The 23,316-nt window shown below is 37.2% G+C and overlaps 1 protein-coding gene across 4 annotated transcripts in view; it reads left to right on the top strand.

Moving 5' to 3' along the window:
- Window positions 1-23,316, top strand: part of TBC1D19 (TBC1 domain family member 19) — a 167,123-nt gene that overhangs the window by 137,490 nt on the left and 6,317 nt on the right. For all 4 annotated transcript variants that reach the window (XM_043438513.1, XM_043438512.1, XM_043438515.1 and 1 more), the window contains 4 exons: window positions 11,223-11,255; window positions 13,188-13,297; window positions 15,378-15,469; window positions 22,688-22,803. In XM_043438513.1, the coding sequence (XP_043294448.1) occupies window positions 11,223-11,255; window positions 13,188-13,297; window positions 15,378-15,469; window positions 22,688-22,803 (351 nt within the window). The remainder of the gene's footprint in view (window positions 1-11,222; window positions 11,256-13,187; window positions 13,298-15,377; window positions 15,470-22,687; window positions 22,804-23,316) is intronic.

Genomic DNA, 23,316 nt, shown 5'->3' with positions numbered 1-23,316 from the left:
CATCAGTCCCTCCAATGAATACACAGGGTTGATTTCCTTTAGGATTGACTGGTTTGATCTTTTTACTATCCAAGGGACTCTCAAGAGTCTTCTCCAACACCACAGTTCAAAAGCATCAGTTCTTCAGTGTTCAGCCTTCTTTTTATGGTCCAACTCTCACATCCATACATGACTACTGGAAAAACCATAGCTTTGACTAGACTGACCTTTGTTGGCAAAGTATTGTCTCTGCTTTTTAATACGCTGTCTAGGTTGGTCATAGCTTTGCTTCCAAGGAGAAAGTGTCTTTTACTTTCATGGCTACAGTCACCATCTGCAGTGAATTTGGGCCCAAGAAAATAAAGTCTGTCACTGTTTCCGCTCTTTCCCCATCTATTTGCCATGAACTGATGGGACCGAATGCCATGATCTTAGCTTTCTGAATGTTGAGTTTTAAGCCAGGTTTTTCACTCTCCTCTTCAACCTTTATCAAGAGGCTCTTTAGTTCCTCTTCACTTTCTGCCATAAGAGAACAAGTAGCTAACGTAAATAAATAACTGAAAATTATTTCGTAGAGTGATAATGTGAACAATTAAAGGGAACAGAAATTAATAGGAGGTAGGGAGGTGGGGAGGGCACAGCTATTATAGAGAAGGGAGTCAGGAGAAATGCCTCTGGGGAGGTAGAATGTGAACAGAGCCCAGAATATGCAGAGGGAGCCACGCAGAGAAGGAGGAGAGCACACCCCACGGGGAACACACAGCATTTTCAGATCACACTCGGTGATCTGAAGAACAACAGATGGTCACTGTGACTGATGACAGTGAGCAAAACAGAAATTGGTACAAGATGAGGTAGGAGAGGGAGACGGGCCAGGGGCCAGGTCAGGTAGGGAGACAGTCAATCTAAAGTTTTATCCAGTAAGTCCAACGTCTGGGCTTCTTTAGGGGCAGTTTCTATTAATTTATTGTTTTCCTGTGAATGGATCATATTTCCTTATTTATTTGCATGCATAATAATTTTTTTGTTCTTGATAACCAGATATCTTGTGGCAACTCTGAAAATCAGATTTTCTCCCCTCCCAGAACTTGTTGCTGTTGTGGGTTCTTGTTGTTTATGCCTTTTCTGAACTGCTTTTGTAAAGGTTATCTTTTTTTTTGTATTGAGTGCCCCGTGAAGTCTCTGTTCTCTTAGCTTAGTGACCAGTCAGAAATTTGACAGAGATTTCCTTCTCAAGCCAAAAAAAATTTTCCCAGTCTTTGCTGATTGGACCATGTAGAGGGTCTGCCACGGCTTAGGCCGTTTACAGCTCTTCCTTGGCTTTCACGTCCTGCTTGCATAGAGCCCAGAAGTCAGGCCAAAACAAAAACTCAAGAGTCTTCTCAGGAAAGATTCTTGGAAGAAATAACAAAAATATATCATTTTAAATCTTGTCAGGTTGATAAATAGCAATATATTTTGTTATCTAAATTAAATAAAAAGATCTCATAATCCAAATTAATTTCATGTGTAACTTTGGACATTAACTGAAAAACTGGTTGTTTAAAATATGATTTCTAGATGTATATTTAAATATGGTTATGTTCTGTTGTTTTGGGAACTTTTAACTACTAAAATAAAGTAACAAAATCATATTCTGAAATTCCAATTCAGAAAGGTAGCAGAAATAGTAGAAAACAATTTGACCACTGTCCTAGTACTTACACTTACTGACCTGTAGGCTACATGTGGAATGAGAATAAACAAAGGAAATGATTATTTCAGCAAATAAATTAAATAAACTGTACTAAGTAATCCCAAATGAAAGAGTGTAAAAATTTGCTTTCAACTGAAGTAATGTTAAAGTGAATCAGATATTAGTGTTATGGTACAACTATAAATGCTAAATATTAATAGAGACAATGAGAAAATTAAGGGAAAATATTTAGTAAGTGCAAAGCATGTTAATAATTTGGGGTATTTTCTGAGTCATATTTACTATTTATATCTCATCCAGTTCAAGATTTATTTTTGTTGATGATGTTTACCATTCTGGGCTATGTCAAAGGCCCATTGAATCATTACTTTATAAAGTTATTTCTGTTGAATGGAGTAGGCAGTTAATAATTTAGGCTTTCTTCAGTTAGATGAAGGTAGGCTAGGATCTTAAAATAACCATTCATAGCAGACTTGCAGAACTCTGAGGCCAGATTAGAGATGGTGTCCCAAGCATCCTGATGCTGGTTAGAAGTACACTCCTGGATGAAGGCCAGGTGGATGAAACTTGACCACTGAAACACTGAAGTGGTGAGAGGCAAGGAAAGGATTTTGAAAAACTGGCCAAGAACATGACAGGCTTTGAGATCAAAGAAATGTTCTAGGTGGTATGTGCCCTAGAGTGTTAATGAATTCATTGCTTCTTATGCCTCCTACTTTTGTTTGCCAGAATCTGACATTGTGCTTTTCAACAGAGCAGTCTATGTACACTTTTCTGGAATCTTAAGCCCAGGTTAATCTTGATTAAGCAGAAGTAAACCTCTATTTAATACTGTTGAAAGAAAGATTTTCTTAGGTTTAAGCTGATGCTCAAATGTGGTACTCTCCCTTTATAGTATAAAATATAATATAATTAGTGAGCATTGACTATGTACTAAATACTATACTGTAATGTGCTTTGATAACATTAACTCATTGGTGCTTTAGTATTATACAGCCCAGTGAAGGTAGTATTATTTAACCTCACTTTTAAAAATGAAAATAGAGACTCAGAGTGTTGGTAACTTTCCTGGAGACACACAAGACCCAAATTCATGTCTGTGTGACTTTGTGGGCCATTTTTAATTTTAATACTGAGTTATTGAGAGCTTCTTGTCTTATATGTTAATTGCTTATTCATAAATGAATCTTACACTTTAATATCATATATAAGCCTTGATTATAATTGCTTAAATTCCCATCATTAACAGCATATATTGAGCATCTCACTTGTAGAAGACAGTATGCTGGATGCTGAAGATAATACACAGTATGAATTGTGGCCCTTGCCTCAAATACCTTATAACCTAGCTGTTTATACAGCAGCTATAGATTTTATAACTTGGGGGAAATGTGGTAAAAGTGTGATTAATCATGAGTCATCTTAAACAGCATTCCTTTTTGCTGTTTGGCAGTTGACTAATTCATTCGCTCTAAGCTTCATAACCAGTCCATCCTAAAGGAGATCAGTCCTAGGTGTTCATTGGAAGGACTGATGCTGAAGCTGAAACTCCAATACTTTGGCCACCTCATGTGAAGAGTTGACTCATTAGAAAAGACCCTGATACTGGGAGAGACTAGGGGCAGGAGGAGAAGGGGATGACAGGGGATGAGAAGGCTGGATGGCATCACCAACTCAATGGACATGAGTTTGAGTAAACTCCAGGAGTTTGTGATGGACCAGGAGGCCTGGTGTGTTGCGACTCCTGGGGTCACAAAGAGTCAGACACGACTGAGTGACTGAACTGAACTGAAGTTTCATAATGAAAAGTGCTCTGTCCTGATTAAGGTATTCCTACACTTAGGACATCTTTAATTATTATCTGTAGAAGACAAAGATAATGATAGTAACGTCTTCATTTCTTTCTGCCTTAACTTGCTTGCTCAAATGTTTCTGCAGTACTGAACAGAAGAAGTAAAAAGTGTTTTTTCAATGAGAATATAGGGGTTTTGTATAATAGCAGCCAGCTTTAATATTTAGTTTTTAGAAGGATGTAATACATACTTCTATTTCTGTAAGGTCAAAATATGCCTTCTATTTATTAACTTATTTTTCTTGCTTAGTTTTTCTTTCACATGTTAACATGATTAGATGAAGATGAACTTTTAAATTTGTTAAAAGTTTATAGTCAGTAAAGGAAATAAAATGAAGCTGCATTTAGGGAAGATAGAAAAAGATGGGTGTTCACAAGAGAAAAGAGACTTAACCAAAGATATAAACAGAGGGAGAGATTAAAGAAGAAAAATCGTCTTTGGGCCCTCTTAAGTGTTCCCTTGAACTAAAGCTGGAGGCTATAATGTCGTTAAGAATATTGATCTTCAGCGTGTACCTAATCTGGTTTTCAATTTTTTGTTTTTCGAAAGCAAAAGCCCTTTAGTGGTAGTAGTAGTGTTATTCGCTTAGTTGTATCTGACTCTTTTCAATCCCACAGATTATAGCCCGCCAGTCTCCTCTGTCCATGGGATTCTCCAGGCAAGAATACTGGAGTGGATTGCCATTCCCTTCTCCAGAGGATCTTCCTGACCCAGGGATTGAATCTGGGCCTTCTGCATTGCAGGCGGATTTTTTTTATCATCTGAGCTATAGGGAAGTCCTTAAAAGACCTTTAAGTTGGTAAAGAATCTTACCATTCTCATGGTACGATCCTCATATGTTCAATTTACTTCAGATCTCACAAATTTTTCTATATTTGCCCTAGACATAATTGTTAAATATAGAATTCTACAGTTTGATGATATTTCGGAGACAATATTAGTCCCTTTTTTTCTTGTTCAGTTGCTAAGTCTGGTCTGACTCTTTGTGACTGTATGGACTGCAGCACACCAGGCTTCCCTGTCCTTCTGCTATCTCCCAAAGTTTGCTCAAGCTCATGTCCATGGAGTCAGTGATGCCATCCAACCATCTCATCTTCTGTCATCCCCTTCTCCTCTTGCCCTCAATCTTGACCAGCATCGGGGTCTTTTCCAATGAGGTGGCTCTTTGCATCAGGTGGCCTAAGTATTGGAGCTTTAGCATCAGTCCTTCCAATGACATCAGGTCTTCCAATTAGTCCCTTTTAATGACAACCAATTACTGAAGCTCGTGAGGTTTGATCACTTTCCTAAAGTTATCCAGCTAGTTTGATAAGCCCACAATGGAATCCTCATCTGCCAACTAGAGACCAATAAATTTCTTGCTCCTTCTCTATCATTTACTTATTCATCTACCCTTCACTCATTCAGCAAGGGAGAAGGAAATGGCAACCCACTCCAGTATTCTTGCCTGGAGAATCCCAGAGACCGAGGAGCCTGGTGGGCTGCCGTCTGTGGGGTCATACAGAATCAGACATGACTGAGCGACTTAGCAGCAGCAGCAGCATTCAGCAAAAGTGTATTCATTATTAACCATGTTTGTCGCACCATAAAATGCATAAAAGGTGCATAAAATGTCTTTACTGCCCTCTGGAACATTCTGTTAAACAGTTAATTATAACACAAAATACAGTGAAATTATAGTGATGGAAATATGAACAAAGTGCCATAAGAATTTTTGCAGAAGAATCAGTGTTTAATTAGGATTAAGAGATTGTGGTATGTTTTTCTGAGATTATACTTATCCTTAGCAAGGTTTTGATAGACATTGAAGCAATTCATTGTACAGAATTACTAAGTTCAAAGCTACCACAGTATGAAAATGCATGATGTGTTCTGATGATGCGTAATCTAGCATGGCTGTACCACAGTAGGTACAGAATCAAGATGACAAAGGAGAGGCAGATATATCTCAGATTGCCATCATGAATGGTTAAGACCAGATCAGAGTTTTTGAATTTCACTCTGTAGACACTTAGCCTATATTATAAGGCTAGAATGTGAATTCCATAAATAGAAAAAATGTTATATTCAGTTTAATTTCTCCAGAGGCTACAGAGTAGGTTTTTAAACACTGGTTAATTGGGTGAGTAGAAACTCAGCAAATATTTGGTGTGTGGATGAATGGTAAGGAGAAAATCCTCGATGGATATAGAGGTCTTTTTCATGGCCTCATCAACATTTTAGAAGATAACCTGAACCATTACAAAAGTTTGTTGGAAGGCAGTTTTGGGAAAGGGTTTCCACTTTGGAGGCTCTTACAGACTATAGGTAAGAGTTCATCAGAGCCTGAACTCAGTCCTGGAAGTCGGAAGGAAGTGAACAGTTGAAAAACGGTATAGGTAGATTCTCTAGGACTTCATATATTCATTCCACAAACACTGAATGAATATCTTTTGTATTTTGGGCATTAAGCTTGCCTCGGAATAGAGATAAATAAGGAATAGTTTTTGTACTCAAGTGATTTATTACATTGGAAGAGAGAAAAACAAAAGTAATTATAATATAGTATGAGAACAAAAACATCATTCGTTAAGTTCTGACTTTGCATCTAGTGTTGTGCTAGGCATATAACATACATCCTCTTATTTAATCTTTACAGCCTCACTGGTATTGTCCTCATTTTGCAGATAAAGGAAAGTCTGTTCCTAACTTGGAGGGTCCAGGCCATGAGTACGATTGGAAAGTGAAAGTGAAAGTCACTCAATTGTGTCTGACTCTGTGACCCAGAGTGGGCAGCCTTTCCCTTCTCCAGGGGATCTTCCCAACCCAGGGATCAAACCCAGGTCTCCTGCATTGCAGGTGGATTCTTTACCAGCTGAGCCACAAGGGAAGCCCAAGAATACTGGAGTGGGTAGCCTATCCCTTCTCCAGCAGATCTTCCCAACCCAGGAATTGAATCAGGGTCTCCTGCATTGCAGGAGGATTCTTTACCAACTGAGCTATCAGGGAAGCCCAGTACAATAGGAAGCCCACCTACTGTAAGTCTAGATTTTCGGAAGTTATAAGTCAAGCTAATAAACTGCTTAGTGTATTCTACTTGGCTTTCTTGTCTTGAAAAATATACCTTTATAATAATCTGGGAGGCGAGTTTCAAATTCAGAATTCTTAAGACTCCTCAGAAGTCCCTAGCTTGTGGTATCTCCCACCCACTTCTTACCATGGCTGTATCCCATACCTGGACAGACAGGTCCAAGCTCTGTTCACATCCTCCACAAATGTTCACCCTTTGACCACCTCTCCATCCTGAAGACAGCATCCATCAGAAGAGTAGCTCCACTGAAGAGGCTGTGGAGACCCTGGAAGCTGGCTGAGGGCCTTTGGGCTGGGGATTTCAAGAGTCTTGGGTACCTGAGTTTTGGTCTGAAAGGAGGGACATGGATTCTGGGTGAGCGGTATAGTCAGAGGAGGGCCATAACAAGCCTCTTACTCCAAGTCTCCATGCCTGGGTCTAAGAACAGTACTGGATAAGGAAAAAGGAGAAATAAGCAACCTGAGTATACACAGGTAGGAAGTGGAGCCAGAACTGTGCAGGGTTGTCTAGGTGCACAGGGAGAGGGGCGCCTCGATCAGTCAGGGCAAGTCAGCCGATACGAGAGTGCTGATTAGTGAGTGATTGGGGATGGAAAGCAGGGGTCTGTCAGGGGGACCTTCTAGAAGGAGTATTGTTTAAAATCTCTAAGGGGTGGGGCTGGGACACGGCTGCAAGTGTAGAGGAGCATCTACAGCCCTTTTCCTAAGGTCCAGAAGCTGAGAGGGTGGCAGTCAGTTTGGCAGGATTAGAATTGTGCTCGTAGGGAAGAAAAATGAAGCTGTGTTAGACAGTGGCCAAATCCGAAAGAGTTAAGCCTTCTTTATCATAAAGCGACAAGAAAGGAACACAGTCACATTTAGGTATAAGGGCTGAGGGAGGACTGGAAAGCAAAGCTTTCCTCCTTGACGCCTAGGGAGGCAAGGAGTTCTTTACAGAACTAGACAGTCCAGAAGGAGGCGCAGGAAACTGGGCTTTTACTGTTTGAATTATGGGTTAATAAGGAGAATGCTAGTGGAAGGAAAGAGAAAACAAGTATGGCAGAGTCTTGGGAAGTAGCCACATTTAAGAGCTGTGCAGTAGAGAGAACTAGCCCAAAAGACAACAAAACAAAACCAAAACCTGAGCAGCAGAAGCTTCTGAGGCAGGGAGCCTGATCTGTACGGGGCCTGGTGGGCTCAATCTAGAGAAGGGACTTTCAGTTGCTGGGGGGCCAGGACACACACACAGAGGAGACGTTAGCAATCAGGAGGTGGGTTGAGAGGAGTGGAAACCAGATTATAAGGAATTGGGGCTACATGATAAGGAAGTAAGGGCAGTTAATTCAGATCATGTTTTTAGAATTAAGCTTGACTTCAAGAGGAGAGAGATTAGACATTTGTTTGACAGGAATGTAAGGTCCAGGAAAAAACTGGACAAGTCCTCCTTCTCCTCTTCTTCTTGTTATTAGTGAAGGTGTTTACAATGTATTTGGCTGAAAGGTGGAAGTGAAAATAGAGGCTGGAGAGAGGAGTACTTCCATAAAACCTAGCCACCCCTCTCCTCTGCTCCTCTGCTAGCAGGAGTGAGCACTGACGCCACCACTCTCTGCCTTCAGGCCATCCACCTCGGGACACTTATCCCGGTTCATGGCAATCACCACATGAAGCCGGGGCCTCCAGGTCACCCCTTACCAGGTGACTCTCACCTCCAGAGCTTCAGGGCCTCTTAAGACCGCCTCTCTCCCCTGGCCTTGTCCTCTCCGCCCCCCTTGCCTCCATTATTCCTCTTCATGGCTCTAATCACTGTCTGACATACGTGCTCTTATTTCATCATGACTTCCCTGTCCTTGATACAAAGTAAGCTCCAGATCTCAGAGCAGTGTCAGGCACATAGTAGAAACTCAGTACATATTTGTTAAATGATGAACATAAAAGAGGGGGGAGGAAAATCGGTGGGACAGAATTCCAAAGCAGAGGTTGGCAAACTTTTCCTGTAAAAGGCCAAATAGTAAATATTTAAAATTTTGCTGGCCACAAACAGTTTCTACTTCTTAATACTCTTTATTGTTTTCTAAAATAATCTTTCAAAAATATAAAATCCATTCTTAGCCCCCAGACCACACATAGACAAGCCACAGATCTGCCCTTAACTTCCGTGAGAAAAAGTGAAGGAAACAGGGTTAAGAACAGAGGTGAAGCTCTGGTAGCTTCTCAAACAGTAGCTCTGAAGAAGGGAAAGGAGACGTCTCCCTCTGAAGACTTCCCTAAAGGGAAATGAGAAAAAAGATGAAACGTGTGCAAAACCTTTGAGGTAAAGAACAGACAAGCAAGAGAATTTATTTCAGTGGCATCAGCCTCAGCGTGGGGGGAAATGAATTCTGCAGTTGGGTCCTACTTGAAGAGTAGGACAGTTCTGATAGAACAGGGCAGCTAATTACATAGAGATAAATAAGGAAAATGATAAACATGGTGGGATTCAGGCAGAGTTGAACAACATGAATCTGTGTTGTGTTCTGGAAGACAAGGGGAAAATGGGAAAAGGTAGAGCCTGAGAATTATAGCTTACGAAGTTTGAGTGATGCTGCACAAAATTTTAAAGGTGGTTGGCCTGGCATACTAGTTCAGAATAATATTTTGTTTTCCTCATACTCTTTTTTGATAAAATTACTTCTAGAATCATCATAGAAATATGAGTTAATTTGTGAATAATAATATCAATAATTGCCTTTATTTATGAATGGCTAAGCCATAGTTGTATATGCATGTGTACTCAGTCGCTTCAGTCATGTCCGACACTTTGCGACCCCATGAACTGTACCCCACCGGGCTCCTCTGTCCATGGGAACTCTCCAGACAAAAATACTGGAGTGGGTTGCCATGCACTTCTCCAGGGGATCTTTCCAACCTGGGGATCGAAACCTCATCTCCTGTATCTCCTGCATTGCAGGTGGATTGTTTACCCGCTGAGCCACCTGGGAAGTGGTGGTCAAACTGTAGTCATTATCTCTCATTTAGTCATTTATGTAGTTCTGGTATTATCTCTGATTTACAAGATGAGGAAATTGAGAATTAGGGGAGTTAAGAAACGAGGCCCACAAGGTTCTTAAATGATGGAGCTATATGAACCCAACCAAGTCTGTCTGATACCTGGTCTGTGCTCTTAATGTACCTCAGTAGGATGTTGATGAGTAGATTAGTGTCAGTGTGGAAGGAGGTCTCTAGTGACAAGTCCTGTCCTCTGTCTTGTTCAGCATTTTTTGATGCTCTAGATGAGGACATAGATGGTGCATTTATCAAACTTTCCAGCAATGCACACCCAGGAAGAAGAGGGAATACATTAGATAACAGGATGAGGATCCAGGATTGTCTCAAATTGGAATGGTTCACCAAAGAGGAAATGTAATAGATATAAGAATACAGCCCTTTACTTGTCAGAAACAACTGCACAAGTGTGCTATGCTTTAGCTCTGGGGCGTGTAGGGAAGAAAAATGCTTGAAGGCTTTCGTCACCTCACTTTGACTGTGGTGAACTATAGTTTGTCCAGAAGAGAATAGAATAGAGAAATTATTCAGGACTACTTCACCCGGGGAACTGTTAAAGGAACTCATAAAGTCTCAGAACAACAACAAGAAAAACAAAAAACACGCACCGAAAACCCAACCTGGTGGTGATGGTGTTGGGAGTGGGGGAAAGAAGAGTCAGTGTCCTCCAATGTTTCTGAAAGTTTTCATAGAAGATAAGTTAGGCTTGTTCCATGTGACCTTTGTAGTCAGAACTAGGAGTAGAATGTGTTTCAGATTGAGACTGGACAATCATTTGTTAGAACTTACTCTAGATGACCTCTCAAGGCTCTGCCAACACCATGTTTTTGCCTCTGAAAATGTCAGATGAATAAAGCATTTCCGTACTTTTTTTCAAAATAGTAAACTTATTTTTCTTCTGTGTTTGCAGCCTGATCTAGTACTGTGTTAGATATATGGTGGTGTGTATAACACAGAACTTCTGTTTTGAACTTAAGCTGTCCAAGTTCTAATTTTTCACTTAGAATGTGACAAGATGTTTAGCACACCAAGTCAGGCTTCAAGTATTTTTTTTTTAAACGAATGTGTTCTTTTGTATAATTCTTGCCAAGGATTACACTGAATTTGTACCACATTCCTACCAATGTTTTTTCCAGATCACATCCTATGATGTAACTTTTGGTAAGTTTAGAGGGAATATATCTATTCAAGAGGTACCTTGAAATGCTCACTTATCTTTTAACAAATTAAATCTAATATACAGGTTGAAGTTGTTTCAAGGACTTAATCTATTGACTTTCTGAGACCATTAGTTAGTTCTTAAACTTGGTTCTGTGATCTGCCTTGTTCTGTTTTTGTAACACATATATTCATAGTCTTAATTTTCAGCTTTATCAATAAAAAGTTAACTGGATATGTATTGAAAACCTCTTGATTGCTTCTCTAAAGCTATTAAAAAGCACATCATTTTGTTGGTTAACATCACTACATCTTTCTGACATTCATGAACAAAGTTGAAGCAAAAATAGGAAAGCTCTCTATTTTTGGTTTTAATCCCCTAAAGTTTACCTAATAAATAATTCAATGGGTATACTAATTGAAAAGAAATACTTTTTTTTTTTTAGGTGTAATCCCGTTTCATGGATTTTCAATGTATGGTAAGTTAGGCTTTTAAATACTCACTGTTTCTATTACACTTTAGAAAATTTGAACATGAACCTCACCCTTTATATTGCATCACCCACACACTCAACAATGTTATTGTGAACTTTTAAACACTGGGTTTGGTATTTGTTTATATGTCCAATTAAAATTTGCTGAGATGATGATTGCTTGTGAAATTAAACATACCATGAAAATGGTTCTATGGTTTACCATTTTCTAATTCACTAGAAATTAGAAATACAGACTGATATTTAGTTTTAATAGCTGTAAAAATTCTTAAACTAATTCCCTTAAGTCTTTTTAAAAAATACTGGATCAGAAAAAATGCAAAGGGAAGGACAACACCGCGTGAGCTCATGATTTCTTTGGACTGGCTGGTATGCAGAGCAACAGTCACACGGAAGCATGCGGTCATCCTGACGCACACACGACAGACACGTGTGCGGGTCTGAGAGCCCTGAGCGCCTTCTGCCTCACGTGTCTTTGAATGAGGAACGCAGGAAGCGTCATGAAGATAAGCAAGAACGAGAACGCTCTCTGCCTTAATGCCATTTAATTTTTCATTTATCTGCATTACATATGAACTTGTTGAAGATTCTTGTCCCAACTATTCCTCCTCCCCAACCTTTATACTAAACAAATATAAAGTTTACCTTTGTAAAAAGAATCAGCAATAAATTAACACTTTTCTTTGTAAAAAAAAAAAAAAAAAAACCCTTGAGTGTTCAGCATCAGACCATCATGGTAAATGACATAATATAAAACTTTTAAAACCAGCATACAATGAAAAGGATTCAGAGTGTCTAGGAATTTTGCATAATGCTTCCCTTGGCTTTATTCTCTTGAGCCGCCAAAATTTCATAACATAATACATATTGTTATAGTGAGGTTCCAGCACATTTCTTTTTTATAAATGTGTGAGGAATTTAAAATAGAAAACCTAGCAAGGTTAAGAATATAAATTTTTACCTCTAATAATAAAATGTAAGCCCTTTAATCCTTTTATTTTAATAATCCCAACTGCAAGCATTTTTCAAGTAAATAGTTTTTAAAAGGTGTACTTGAGCGATTTAGAGAACAGTTAATGATGTCAGGAAGTTTAAACTTCCTAACAATTCTCAGGGTACAAAATACATCATTGATTCCTGCCTATTCACAGATGAAATAATCATATTGTCAGGTTGGCATCTGATTTTAAAATCTGACTTTCTGACATTCAGCTGTGGACTCTCTGGTTGAGCTGACCCACCTGTGCTTAATTGCCACAAACAGTGCAAAAGAAAACTTAATTCAAATTCATTAGAGAAACAGAGATTGTTATCACAAACACACAAAAAATTCACTAGAGAAATACATTCTTAGAGTTGTTTTACTTTAAGCCTATGAAAACTGTCTAGAAACATATTGGGATATGCCAGTGTTGACCAATAGCCTGTTAATCAGAATTTTAATTTTCAAATTCCATCAGTTGAAGACCAACTTTCTAAAAGCTAGTCATAAATCATTTTATATTTTACTTACCTGATGTCAAAAATTAAAAATTTTGAAAGATGCTTTGTGGGACAAAGTAAAAATGAATTGCCTGGATGTCACTTTCTTATTACTTCAATTTAAAAAGAGAGAGATTTCATGTAATTTTTAAAAGTTACTTTGAATTTTTAATACCCTTATATGGTTCCATTGTGTTATTCTACTGTTGGGATTATAAAACATTTTATAATTTACTCCATTTAAAAAAAATTTTAATGACAGTTTTTACATGTGCATATATTCCCTTTTCAACATGAAAAAGAATATATATGATTTTAAACTTGAATGAATATTATTACTATGAAACATTTATTTATTGTTTATGTTTTGTGAACTTATTTTTTCAATTATAGTAGTTCTGCAATATTATCAATTAATTTTTTTTGTTCTTTCAGTTGCACCACTTTGTTTTCTATACCATGAACCTTCCAAACTGTATCAGATATTCCGTGAGATGTATGTGCGTTTTTTCTTCAGGCTTCATTCCATCTCTTCTCATCCTTCTGTAAGTTCATAAAAAATTGGATCAAACCAGACTCTGATTTGTTCTTTTTCCCTTAAGAAAAACAAATTGTGAAGCATCACTTTCCTATGGAAAAAAGGAAAGAATAAATTGATACTTAAATAGTTTTAGTAATAATGACGAGAAAAAGTCCTTTATCACTTGCATTTAAATTATCTTTTATATGTTGAAAGAATAAACATAGCAATGTCTGTATTGTTTTCTTTGACAAAGATGGCTACATTTTTGAACTTTGGTTTCCTCATCTCTGAAATGAGGTTAATGCTGAGTCTCTGTGCTGTGCTGTGAAGAAGAGTATGAAGCCCTTGGGTAGTAAGTACTTGGCTCGTGGCAAGTGTTCAGTAAATAGATGGCTGTTGTTTTTATTATCATTATGATCATCATCATCATCTTTGTCAATGAAAATTAAACATGTATTTGTCCCTTATTTTTCAATATCATGTTTGACTAATTATCCTTTACAAACTAGATATTTTCTTTGTGTTTATTCAATAGATGACTCCTTGGCCTTAACAAGAAATTCAAAGAGAAACATATTGGGAATTGAATGTTCGTATCTGTCTTATTTTGGCCAATCCTTTATCGTATCTTCCCTCCCCACTCCCACCCCCTCTTAACCTGAGTAAAAACAAGTATTTATTTCAGTTATACTTTTTCTGTCTTTAGGCCTGCTTTGGTCTGCTTGTGAGAAACTTGACTGACACTCCCAAAGAAACATTAAAATTGGAATGTGTCAGAGCTACCAAGTTTTCTGAAAGAGAAGGTTGTCACACTGCTACTAAACTAAATAGCAGTTCATCATACCTCCTCCGCATTTTAATCCTGTGTTCCTAGTCCACCTTCCTCTGTCTCTAGTGTTGCTCTCAAACATTGCTGATGAAAGCTGGCAAATAACAGAAATCCAGGATGTCACAGATGAGCAAATGAAGTGCTACAAAATTCTCATGGGTCTCTTCTCTCTGAGATAACTTGATTTAGTGTCTGTATTGCAATAATGTTTAATCTAGAATAACCAAAAATATATTAATAATTCTCTTTTCTAATGAGTCATACTTAGCATCAGATTTCTTATTCTCATGTTTTATTTTCACACATCAGACTTTAAAAAAAATTTGTTTTCAATTTTTAAAAATCTGGCTATTCCTTCTGTGCCTCCATGCTGACCCTAAGCTGTCCTCTTCCTGCTGACTGATTGGGACAGCCCTGCCTCTGCCCTTTCTTTATTCAGTGAAATAAAGACTTACAGGCGGTCATCTCCTTTTCTGGCTTGCAGCCAGACTGAACTGTTTAGAACCACGACAGCCTTACTTCTTTAGAAACTCAGAAACTCAAAAAGAGGATTAGAACTTCCTTACAAAGAACAACCCTGAGGAATGCTGAACTGCAAGAAAGACTTTATTCAGAGTTGTCAAGTAGTTAATGCACTTGAAAACCCATCTGCTTTGTACTCTACAATGCCCTTTTAAAAAAAAGTAGATTTCAGTTTTTTTAAAAACCGTCCTTACACTCAGTAATCAAACATTCTTGTTTGATGGCTTCCTGACAGAAATTTCAAGCAGTCAATCTTTCCCTGGGGATGGTTTTCAATGAAAGAGTAAAAAAAGCAGGAAATATTTTCCCTGATGGGTGAGGCAGCTGAAAGAAAGGAACATATGGAGGAAGAAAGTGAAGGGTGTGGCTACAGCGCTAGAGAAATACCTGGAAATTGGACTGCATCCAGAAAAAACTAATTTTGCTGAGCCTAAGTGATAATGTATGACTTACGGAGTAGCAGGCTTTCTAGAAAATGATGTTTTTCTTGAATTCTGAACATTACTATATACCAGCTTATGCAGGAAGCCTCTTGTTGTTAAAAAGGAGGCTCCTTAGCATATTTATAAGAGTGAGTTAGGGATAAACTTATTTTTAATGTTTTAGAGATCATTGGTGCATTTCCTGTCTTTGGCTCTTAAACAGTACTGATATTGATCATCTTTTCGTCATTTCTATTTGAGTAATTTGATGGCAGAGTTCATTTTTAAATACTAAGTTATGCTTTTCTCTTGTGACTTATTGTATCCAGGGTATTGTGTCCCTCTGTCTGCTGTTTGAAACTCTTCTGCAAACTTATCTCCCCCAACTCTTTTATCATCTGCGAGAAATTGGGGCTCAACCGTGAGTATTTTTCTCTCCTAATTGAAGAATAGATTGACATCAGAAGGCTCTTTTTAATCATCAAAGATGCAGTGAATTTTTTCAGAGAAATTAACATTTTCCCCAATAAAACAATACTTGCTGCTGCTGCTAAGTCACTTCAGTCGTGTCCGACTCTGTGCAACCTCATGGACTGCAGCCTACCAGGCTCCTCTGTCCATGGGATTTTCCAAGCAAGAGTATTGGAGTGGCTTGCCATTGCCTTCTCCGAGAAAGAGGTACAGAGTAGTTGATTTAACACAATGAGGTGCCAGCGAACTTTTAGGATCTAATACATAGGGTAAAGGAGTGACCTAATGATATGCAGGTTAAAAAGTTCACTCTTAAAGTCTGAGAAATTGACAGAAGCAGCCTGTATGTGCAGGTTCCTCTGTCCCTGGGATTCTCCAGGCAAGAATACTGGAGTGGGTTGCCATTTCCTTCTCCAAAACAATAATTATCAAGTAGTAAATTATAACTCAACATTGTGCCAAAAATTCTTGGAAGGCTTACCAAAATCCTGATAAATTCTTATTTGCTTGGATTTTTGTGCTTGGTACAAGAATCACCAGAGAACTAATTTGTGTTCATAGTGAAAGATGGTGACCAAACTAAGGTAAAAATCTGTGGAAACGAATACTGCCTGAGAAATATGATAATACTAAAATTGTCAGTTTGGGCCAGATTTATCAGAAGACAACTTTGAAAGCCAGATCAGTTAAAGTTTGCTATCTTTCATTAAATGAAAATGAAATCAATTATCTACTAATGGTTGTACACTGTGATTTTTCCTTCCAAAAGTTTGAATTTTTGTTTATTTACCTCAGTATGAGTTATCAGTAAATATCCCAGTACAAGTTATCAGTGAATAGGTCAGGTACCTGTGGACCTCATTATTACTGGTTCTCTTTTCTCTTTTTCAATTAACAATGTTCATGGCAACAGACATTTCGAAATGATTTGTCAGTGTTTTGTTATTGTCTTCCTCTCTGTGTACCTCGTATAATTTATTGATAATACCTGACAATCTTTCTTTGGCCAATCTTATGGCCAATAAAAAATAGAATTCTGTTAAAAATTATTATTATTAAACAAAATTGTGGCAGAAATATCATATTACACATGTATTTTTTTTCTTGTGGTAAACTGACCTAATTTTTTATTATTGTGAAGCGAATATTTGTACATATCTATGCTTTTCTGTACTAGACATTTAGTTTATTGTTATAACTAAAATCCTGATATTTTCCTAGTCTATTCATATACTTTAATCATTAAAAGGAACAAATTTATTTCAATAAATTATGGTAAACATCAAAATTCTAATGAAAGGTGTCAGGCGAGTATATGCGTCTCGGTTCTTGTCTCCTCACAACAATGATTGGGAGCGACGGACATTAAAGCTCTTGGTCCATCGCAGCTCTTGGGTCTTGGACAAACGGTGTCATAACTCTTAGACAAATCAGTGTTACAGCTCTATTTTATTTAGAAGATAGCAGGAGAATCCATCCTCAAAGAAGAGAAGAGAGTGGAGGAGCAGGTAGAGAGAGAGAGAGAAAGAGCATACGGATGCGGGAGAGAGAGAGCGCTTGGCTCCTCCTTTTATATGGTTTTTTCTTCCCCCTGGGCCTGCCCTATGCAGATTGGGCTCAGCCAGGAGTGCTGTTCTACCAGAAGTCCTCACTCCCGTCCTCGGAACTTTCTTTGACCTTCCTCTGTTCTATTTTCGCAGGCTTTTCCCTTCCTTGTCTTTTAGCCACTGCCAGTTTGGACTCCTTTTACCTATTCTAACTACCTAACAAAAAGAAAGTAAAAAAATTCAGTTGTCAGGCTAGAAATCAATTATTAAAAGACTCATACTATGAATTAAAAGTAATGCTATTGGAAAGTTTTAATTAGAATTTAATTTTTTTTACTAGATATAGGACTTTTCAGGATATCTCCTTCTGCTTGAGTACTCTGTGCATTTTATCTAAGTTATCATATGTATGAACATAAATTATTCATAATATTCCATAATTATATTAGTCTTTTACTATCTTTAAAATCAGAGTGACACTATCTGTCTCATTCCTGAGATTGATGTTTTTATCTTATGTTTCTTGATTATTCTAGTCAGAGGGCTTATTTATTTTATTCTTTGAAAAAAATCAGTTTTGGTTTCATTGATTTTTTGATTTTCTATTTTCAGTTTCTTTGATTTATCCTCTTTTATTTGTTTTTTTCTTCTGGGTGCTTGTTTTTGCTTTGTTTTGCTCATCTTTCTGCTTGCTTAAGGTGAAATTTAGAGAATTGATTTCAGATATTTCTTTCCTAATATAAGCAACAGTAATGTTATAAATTTCCTTCAAAGCACTGTTTTACCTCCACTCAACAAATTTTGATATTTTATGTTTCCACTTTCATTCAATCAAAATGTTTCTTAATTTCTCTTGTGACTTCCTGTTTGACCATAGTTTATATAAAAGTACATTGTTTAATTTCCCAATATTTGAAAAAATGTGGTCTCTTTCTGTTATTGATTTCTATTTTAATTCTATTACAATTAGACAACATGCTTCTTAAGCTTTTAGTTCTTTTAAATGTTGTTGCAGTTTGTTTTATGACCCAGAATATGAGCTACCTTGATGAATCTTTAATGTATACTTGAAAAGAAGTAATTTTCTGCTAGCGTAGAGTAGAATGTCTATAAGTGGTAATAAAGTCAAGTTTTTTTTTATAATGTTCAAGACTTCTCACTGTTAATTTTCTGTCTACTATTTCTATTGATTATTGAGAAAGAAGTGTTAGCGTCTCCAATTATAACTGTGAATTTGTCTTTTTGTTTCTACGTTGCTATATATATGTATTTATTTCATGTATTTGACACTGTTTTCAGGAGAATTGATGCCCAGATAGGGGCATCATCAGGTTCAAATTGGACCTCAGTATTCTCGGGCTTCCCTTGTGGCTCAGCTGGTAAAGAATCTGCCTGCAATGTGGGAGACCTGGGTTTGATCCCTGGGTTGGGAAGATCCCCTGGAGAAGGGAAAGGCTACCCACTCCAGGATTATGGCCTGGAGAATTCCATGGACTACAGTCCAGGGGGTCGCAAAGAGTTAGACACAACTGAACTATGTCTGATATAGCCATTCCAGCTTTCTTTTTATTAGAATTTGTATAGTGTATTCTTTTCTGTCCTACTTTTAGTGTATTGATTATCAGTGTCTCTACTTTTCAGGTGGCTTTCTTATCAAAAGTATATTCAGGTCTTTCATTGTGACAGTTTATCTTTAATTGGTGTGTTTATTCCATTTATATTTAATGTAATTGATATTGGGTTAAAATAATAACAGTTGATACTATTTACTATTTTGATAGACTTTTTTGTTTGTTCCATGTGCTCTTTATTCTTTTTTTCCCTCTTTTCCTGCCTACTTTTGAATATTTTTTATTCCATTTTAACTCCAGTATTATTATTTACACCTTTTAAAAAATATATTTTGATAATGTCTGTTTTAGTTCAGTCTGATACAACATATTACTATAAACTGTATGGCTTATAAACAACAGAAATTTATTTCTCACAGTTCTGGAGACTGGAAGTCTAAGATCAAGTTGCTAGCATGGTTGAGTTCCAGAGAGGACCTTCTTCTAGATTGCAGACTGCTGACTTCTCATTGTATCCTCATGTGATGGAGAGCAGAGAGGAAAAACACGCTGTCACAAGACTTTATGAAGTCACTAATCCCAATCATGAGAACCTATTTCATAACTTTATCTAATGCTAATTGACTTCCAAGGGCCACATCTCTTTCCTAATACTATCACACTGCAGGTGGTTTCAGTGAATTTGGGGTAGGGGTGGGGACACAGGCATTCAGGCTATGACAGTGCCTTGGGCTTCCTGATGGCTCAGCAGGTGAAGAATTCGCCTGCAGTGCAGGAGACATGCGTTTGACCCCTGGGTCAGGAGATCCCCTGAAGAAGGAAATGGCAACACACTCCAGTATTCTTGCCTGGGAAATCCCATAGCATTATCACTGAAAAATGTACATGCCTTAATTAAAAAATACTTTATGCAGGACTTACAATATACATCTTTAATTTATCACATTCTATTTTCAAATAAACTCCAGGCCTGGAGGGCTTCACAAGCAAATTCAACCAAACATTTCAGGGAGAAATAATATCAATTATTGTTTTTCTCTGACTGCTGTCAAGGTCTTTGCCTTTGTTTCTCAACAGTTTATGATGTATCTGGACATGGATTTCTTGGGTTTATCCTGTTCAGGGTTTGTTGAACAACTTGAATTTGAGGGTTATTTCTTTTGTCAAATTTAGGAAGTTTTCAACCATTGTTTCTTTTTTTAGGTTTCATCCTTTTTTTTCCCCAAACTTTTAACTTTTTATTTTGTATTAGGGTATATCCAGTTAACAATGTTGTGGTAGTTTCAGGTGAATAGTGAAGGGGCTCGGCCATACATACACATGTATCCATTTTCCCTCAACCATTATTTCTTCAAATATTTTTTTTCTGTACCACTCACATTCATCTTTTCTTCTGGAAGACAAATATTAAAACTTTTGGTCTTATCCCACAGGTTTCTAAAGCTCTTTTCATTTTATTTTCAATTCTTTTCATTCTGTAGTTCAGATTGGACACTGTTTATTGACTTATACTTAAATTCACTGGCTCTCTCATCGTTTATTTCCATTTTGCTGTTGGATTCATCCAGTGAGGGTTGCTTTGTTGTTGTTATTGTTTTTATATTTTTTAGTTCTAAAATTTCTATTTGGTTTTAACAAAACTCAGAATTTTACATTAATAAAAGCAAATTCCACTGTATATAAATTATACCTCAATAGCTTTATTTCTAAGAAACTGATTCTGTGCTAGATATACTAGGAAGCAGGGAGGCATGGTATGTGGTACTGTTGGTCTAAGACACTATGAGAGATCCATAAAATGAAACTAGTTGAAGTTAATAATTTAGACTTAAAAGTGAATTTGTTTTGTTTTGGGCCACACTGCATGCCTTGTGGGATCTTAGTTTTCCGACCAGGGGATTGAATCCAGGTCCCCTGTAGTGAAAGCATGGAGTCCTAAGGGTATGCCAGGGAATTAGTGAACTTTTTAAGTTTAAAACATTCACTGGCCAAAAGTTTTTTGGCATCTATAAACTGATATTCTAAAACCAACCAAGAGACTTGATTTATAATACTACTGCCTACATGTACTTTGTTATATTAGAGCAATAGTTATATAATATTGAGGAATTTCTGAAACTTGGGGGTCCTTTTTCAACCTTAGGAAAATTAATATGACATCAACAAAGGCAATCTCTGGATCCCATTTTCTCTTTTAAGAAAAAGTACTGGTATTTATATAATATTATGACAGTTTTAACAAAGAATTTGGCTAAAACCTCTCGGGGCAGTCAAGTGATATTTAATTGCTAATATATAGTAGAGAAATATGAGAGAGTATTTTATCTCTTCAGGCACCAAAGCCAGGTTTGTTTCCTGATTCTAGAGATAAAATATTATTGTAACATAACCTCGTTATGAAACAGTAGGATCTCAAAAAAAAAAAAAAAAGAAAAGAAAAAGAAACAGTAGGATCTCATACTTCTTAGGATTTTTTTTTTTTAATTTGGTCACAAAATAGAATTAATTGAATTTTCTGGTTGATCTTTCAGAGTTCTGATGACCTCCTTTTTAAAACTAGTGGGTTGAAATCAGAATTCTATTTCTAAATTCCCTTATAGCTTTCCTATTTTATTTTTCTTTTGCTAAGTTGCTTCAGTCATGTCTGACTCTTTGCAACCCCATGGACTGTAACCCACCAGGCTTCTCTGTCCATGGGATTCTCCAGGCAAGAATACTGCAGTGGGTTACCAGTTCCTTCTCCGGGGGATCTTCCCAACCCAGGGATCAAACCCATGTCTCTTATGTCTCCTGAATTGGCAAGTGGGTTCTTTACCACTAGCACCACCTGGGAAGCCCCTTACAGCTTTAAAACTATTTTTCCTTGTCTTTTTTGTATCCTTAGTAGCCATTTGAGTGAAATTTAGGAATATAGTTTATTGAATTGGAAAAATATGCAGCTATAAGTATTTATTTGACTCATTGGAAAAGACCCTGATGCTGGGAGGGATTGGGGGCAGGACGAGAAGGGGACGACAGAGGATGAGATGGCTGGATGGCATCACCAAGTCGATGGGCGTGAGTTTGAGTAAGCTCCAGGAGTTGGTGATGGACAGGGAGGCCTGGCGTGCTGCGATTCATGGGGTCGCAAAGAGTTGGACACGGCTGAGCGACTGAACTGAACTGATAAGTATTTATTTAAGTATCTTGAATAAAAATTCAAATAATCTTGGCTTGCCTGGAACTCTTAAGACTATAAGATCACCTCATTGATAGCTAATTAGTACACACCCTGAAAAACAAAATGTAGAAGTGAGTTTTCTAAAGAATGAACTACAACATAAAGTAGGGCTCGGGAATATAATTCTTTCTCTTAATACTTTTGAGAGCACTAATTTGGGAACTCAAGGTTTCTCAGCTGAATTTTTATAGCTGTTAATAGAGTACTTGAATTTTTTAAAATTTATTTTATTGAAGTATAGTTAATTTACAGTGTTGTGGTAGTTTCTACTGTATGGCAAAGTGATTGAGTTATACATATATATATATTCTTTTTCATATTCTCTCCCATTATGGTTCATCACAGGATATTGAATATAGCTCACTTTGCTACACAGCAGGACCTTGTTGTTTATACATTCAATATATAATAGTTTGCATCTGCTGATCCTGAGCTCCAATCCATCCTTCTCCTGTTGGCCTTGGTAACCACAAGTCTATTCCCTGTATCTATGAGTCTGTTTCTGTTTTGTATATAAGTTCATTTAAGATTCATATTTTAGATTCCACATATAAGTGATATCATATGGTATTTGTCTTTCTCTTCTGACTTAATTCACTTAGTATAGTAATCTCTAATAATGTTGCTACAAATGCCATTATTTTATTTCTTTTTTAAGGCTGAGTAATATTCCATTGTATATGTGTAGAGTACTTGAGTTTTAAATGACTGTGATTTGTAAAACCCACAAAGGAGTTACTGTCATTGTAACTCGTTGAGATCTTCTGATAATTGCTTTTTGATGAGAAAAACTTCCACTGGTAAAATATCTTGTTTTCCTTTGTTTATAGACTTCGCATATCATTTAAATGGATGGTGAGAGCTTTCTCTGGATACTTGGCTACAGATCAACTCTTGCTTTTGTGGGACAGAATCCTAGGATACAACTCTCTGGAAATTCTTGCTGGTAAGAGTAAGTGCTTGTTCATAAAACACATGTTATTTCTATAGTAAAACCCTTCTTTTCTTTCTAACATTTACCATCTATAATTGGAATTGGAATCTACAGTTGTCTGTCATCTCTAATTCACGAACATTTAGTCGATTTATCTGCCTTAGAAGACAAGGACTGATGTTCTGCAATCTAAATACGCCTGTGGAACTGCCCATCACCAGTTTATTCCTAGTCTTCCTTCATTGCTTCCAGGAATGTCAATTTCCCCTCCCCTGCTTCTAGTCCAGCCAGCATTTGTTCAGTCTCAGCACCTATGAGGTTTGTGCAGCAGAGTGTAGGTCCACGTCCCTTCTTCTCCTGACTCCTCTGATTATCTTCTAGTTCTGTTCTGTGCCCCTTCTCAGCTACTAACTAAAAGCCAAACCAAGACTGAGCCTCCCTGCATAGTTGAAATCTCTGTCTGTGAGTAATACATAAAAGTTTCCCCTTTTACTTATCCTCTTAAGTCAAAAAAAATCAACATTT

This window comes from Cervus canadensis, chromosome 19 (assembly GCF_019320065.1).
Source record: "Cervus canadensis isolate Bull #8, Minnesota chromosome 19, ASM1932006v1, whole genome shotgun sequence".
NCBI lineage: Eukaryota > Metazoa > Chordata > Mammalia > Artiodactyla > Cervidae > Cervus > Cervus canadensis.
Note: the sequence above shows the minus strand (reverse complement) of the source record. Positions and strands in the feature narration are given on the sequence as shown.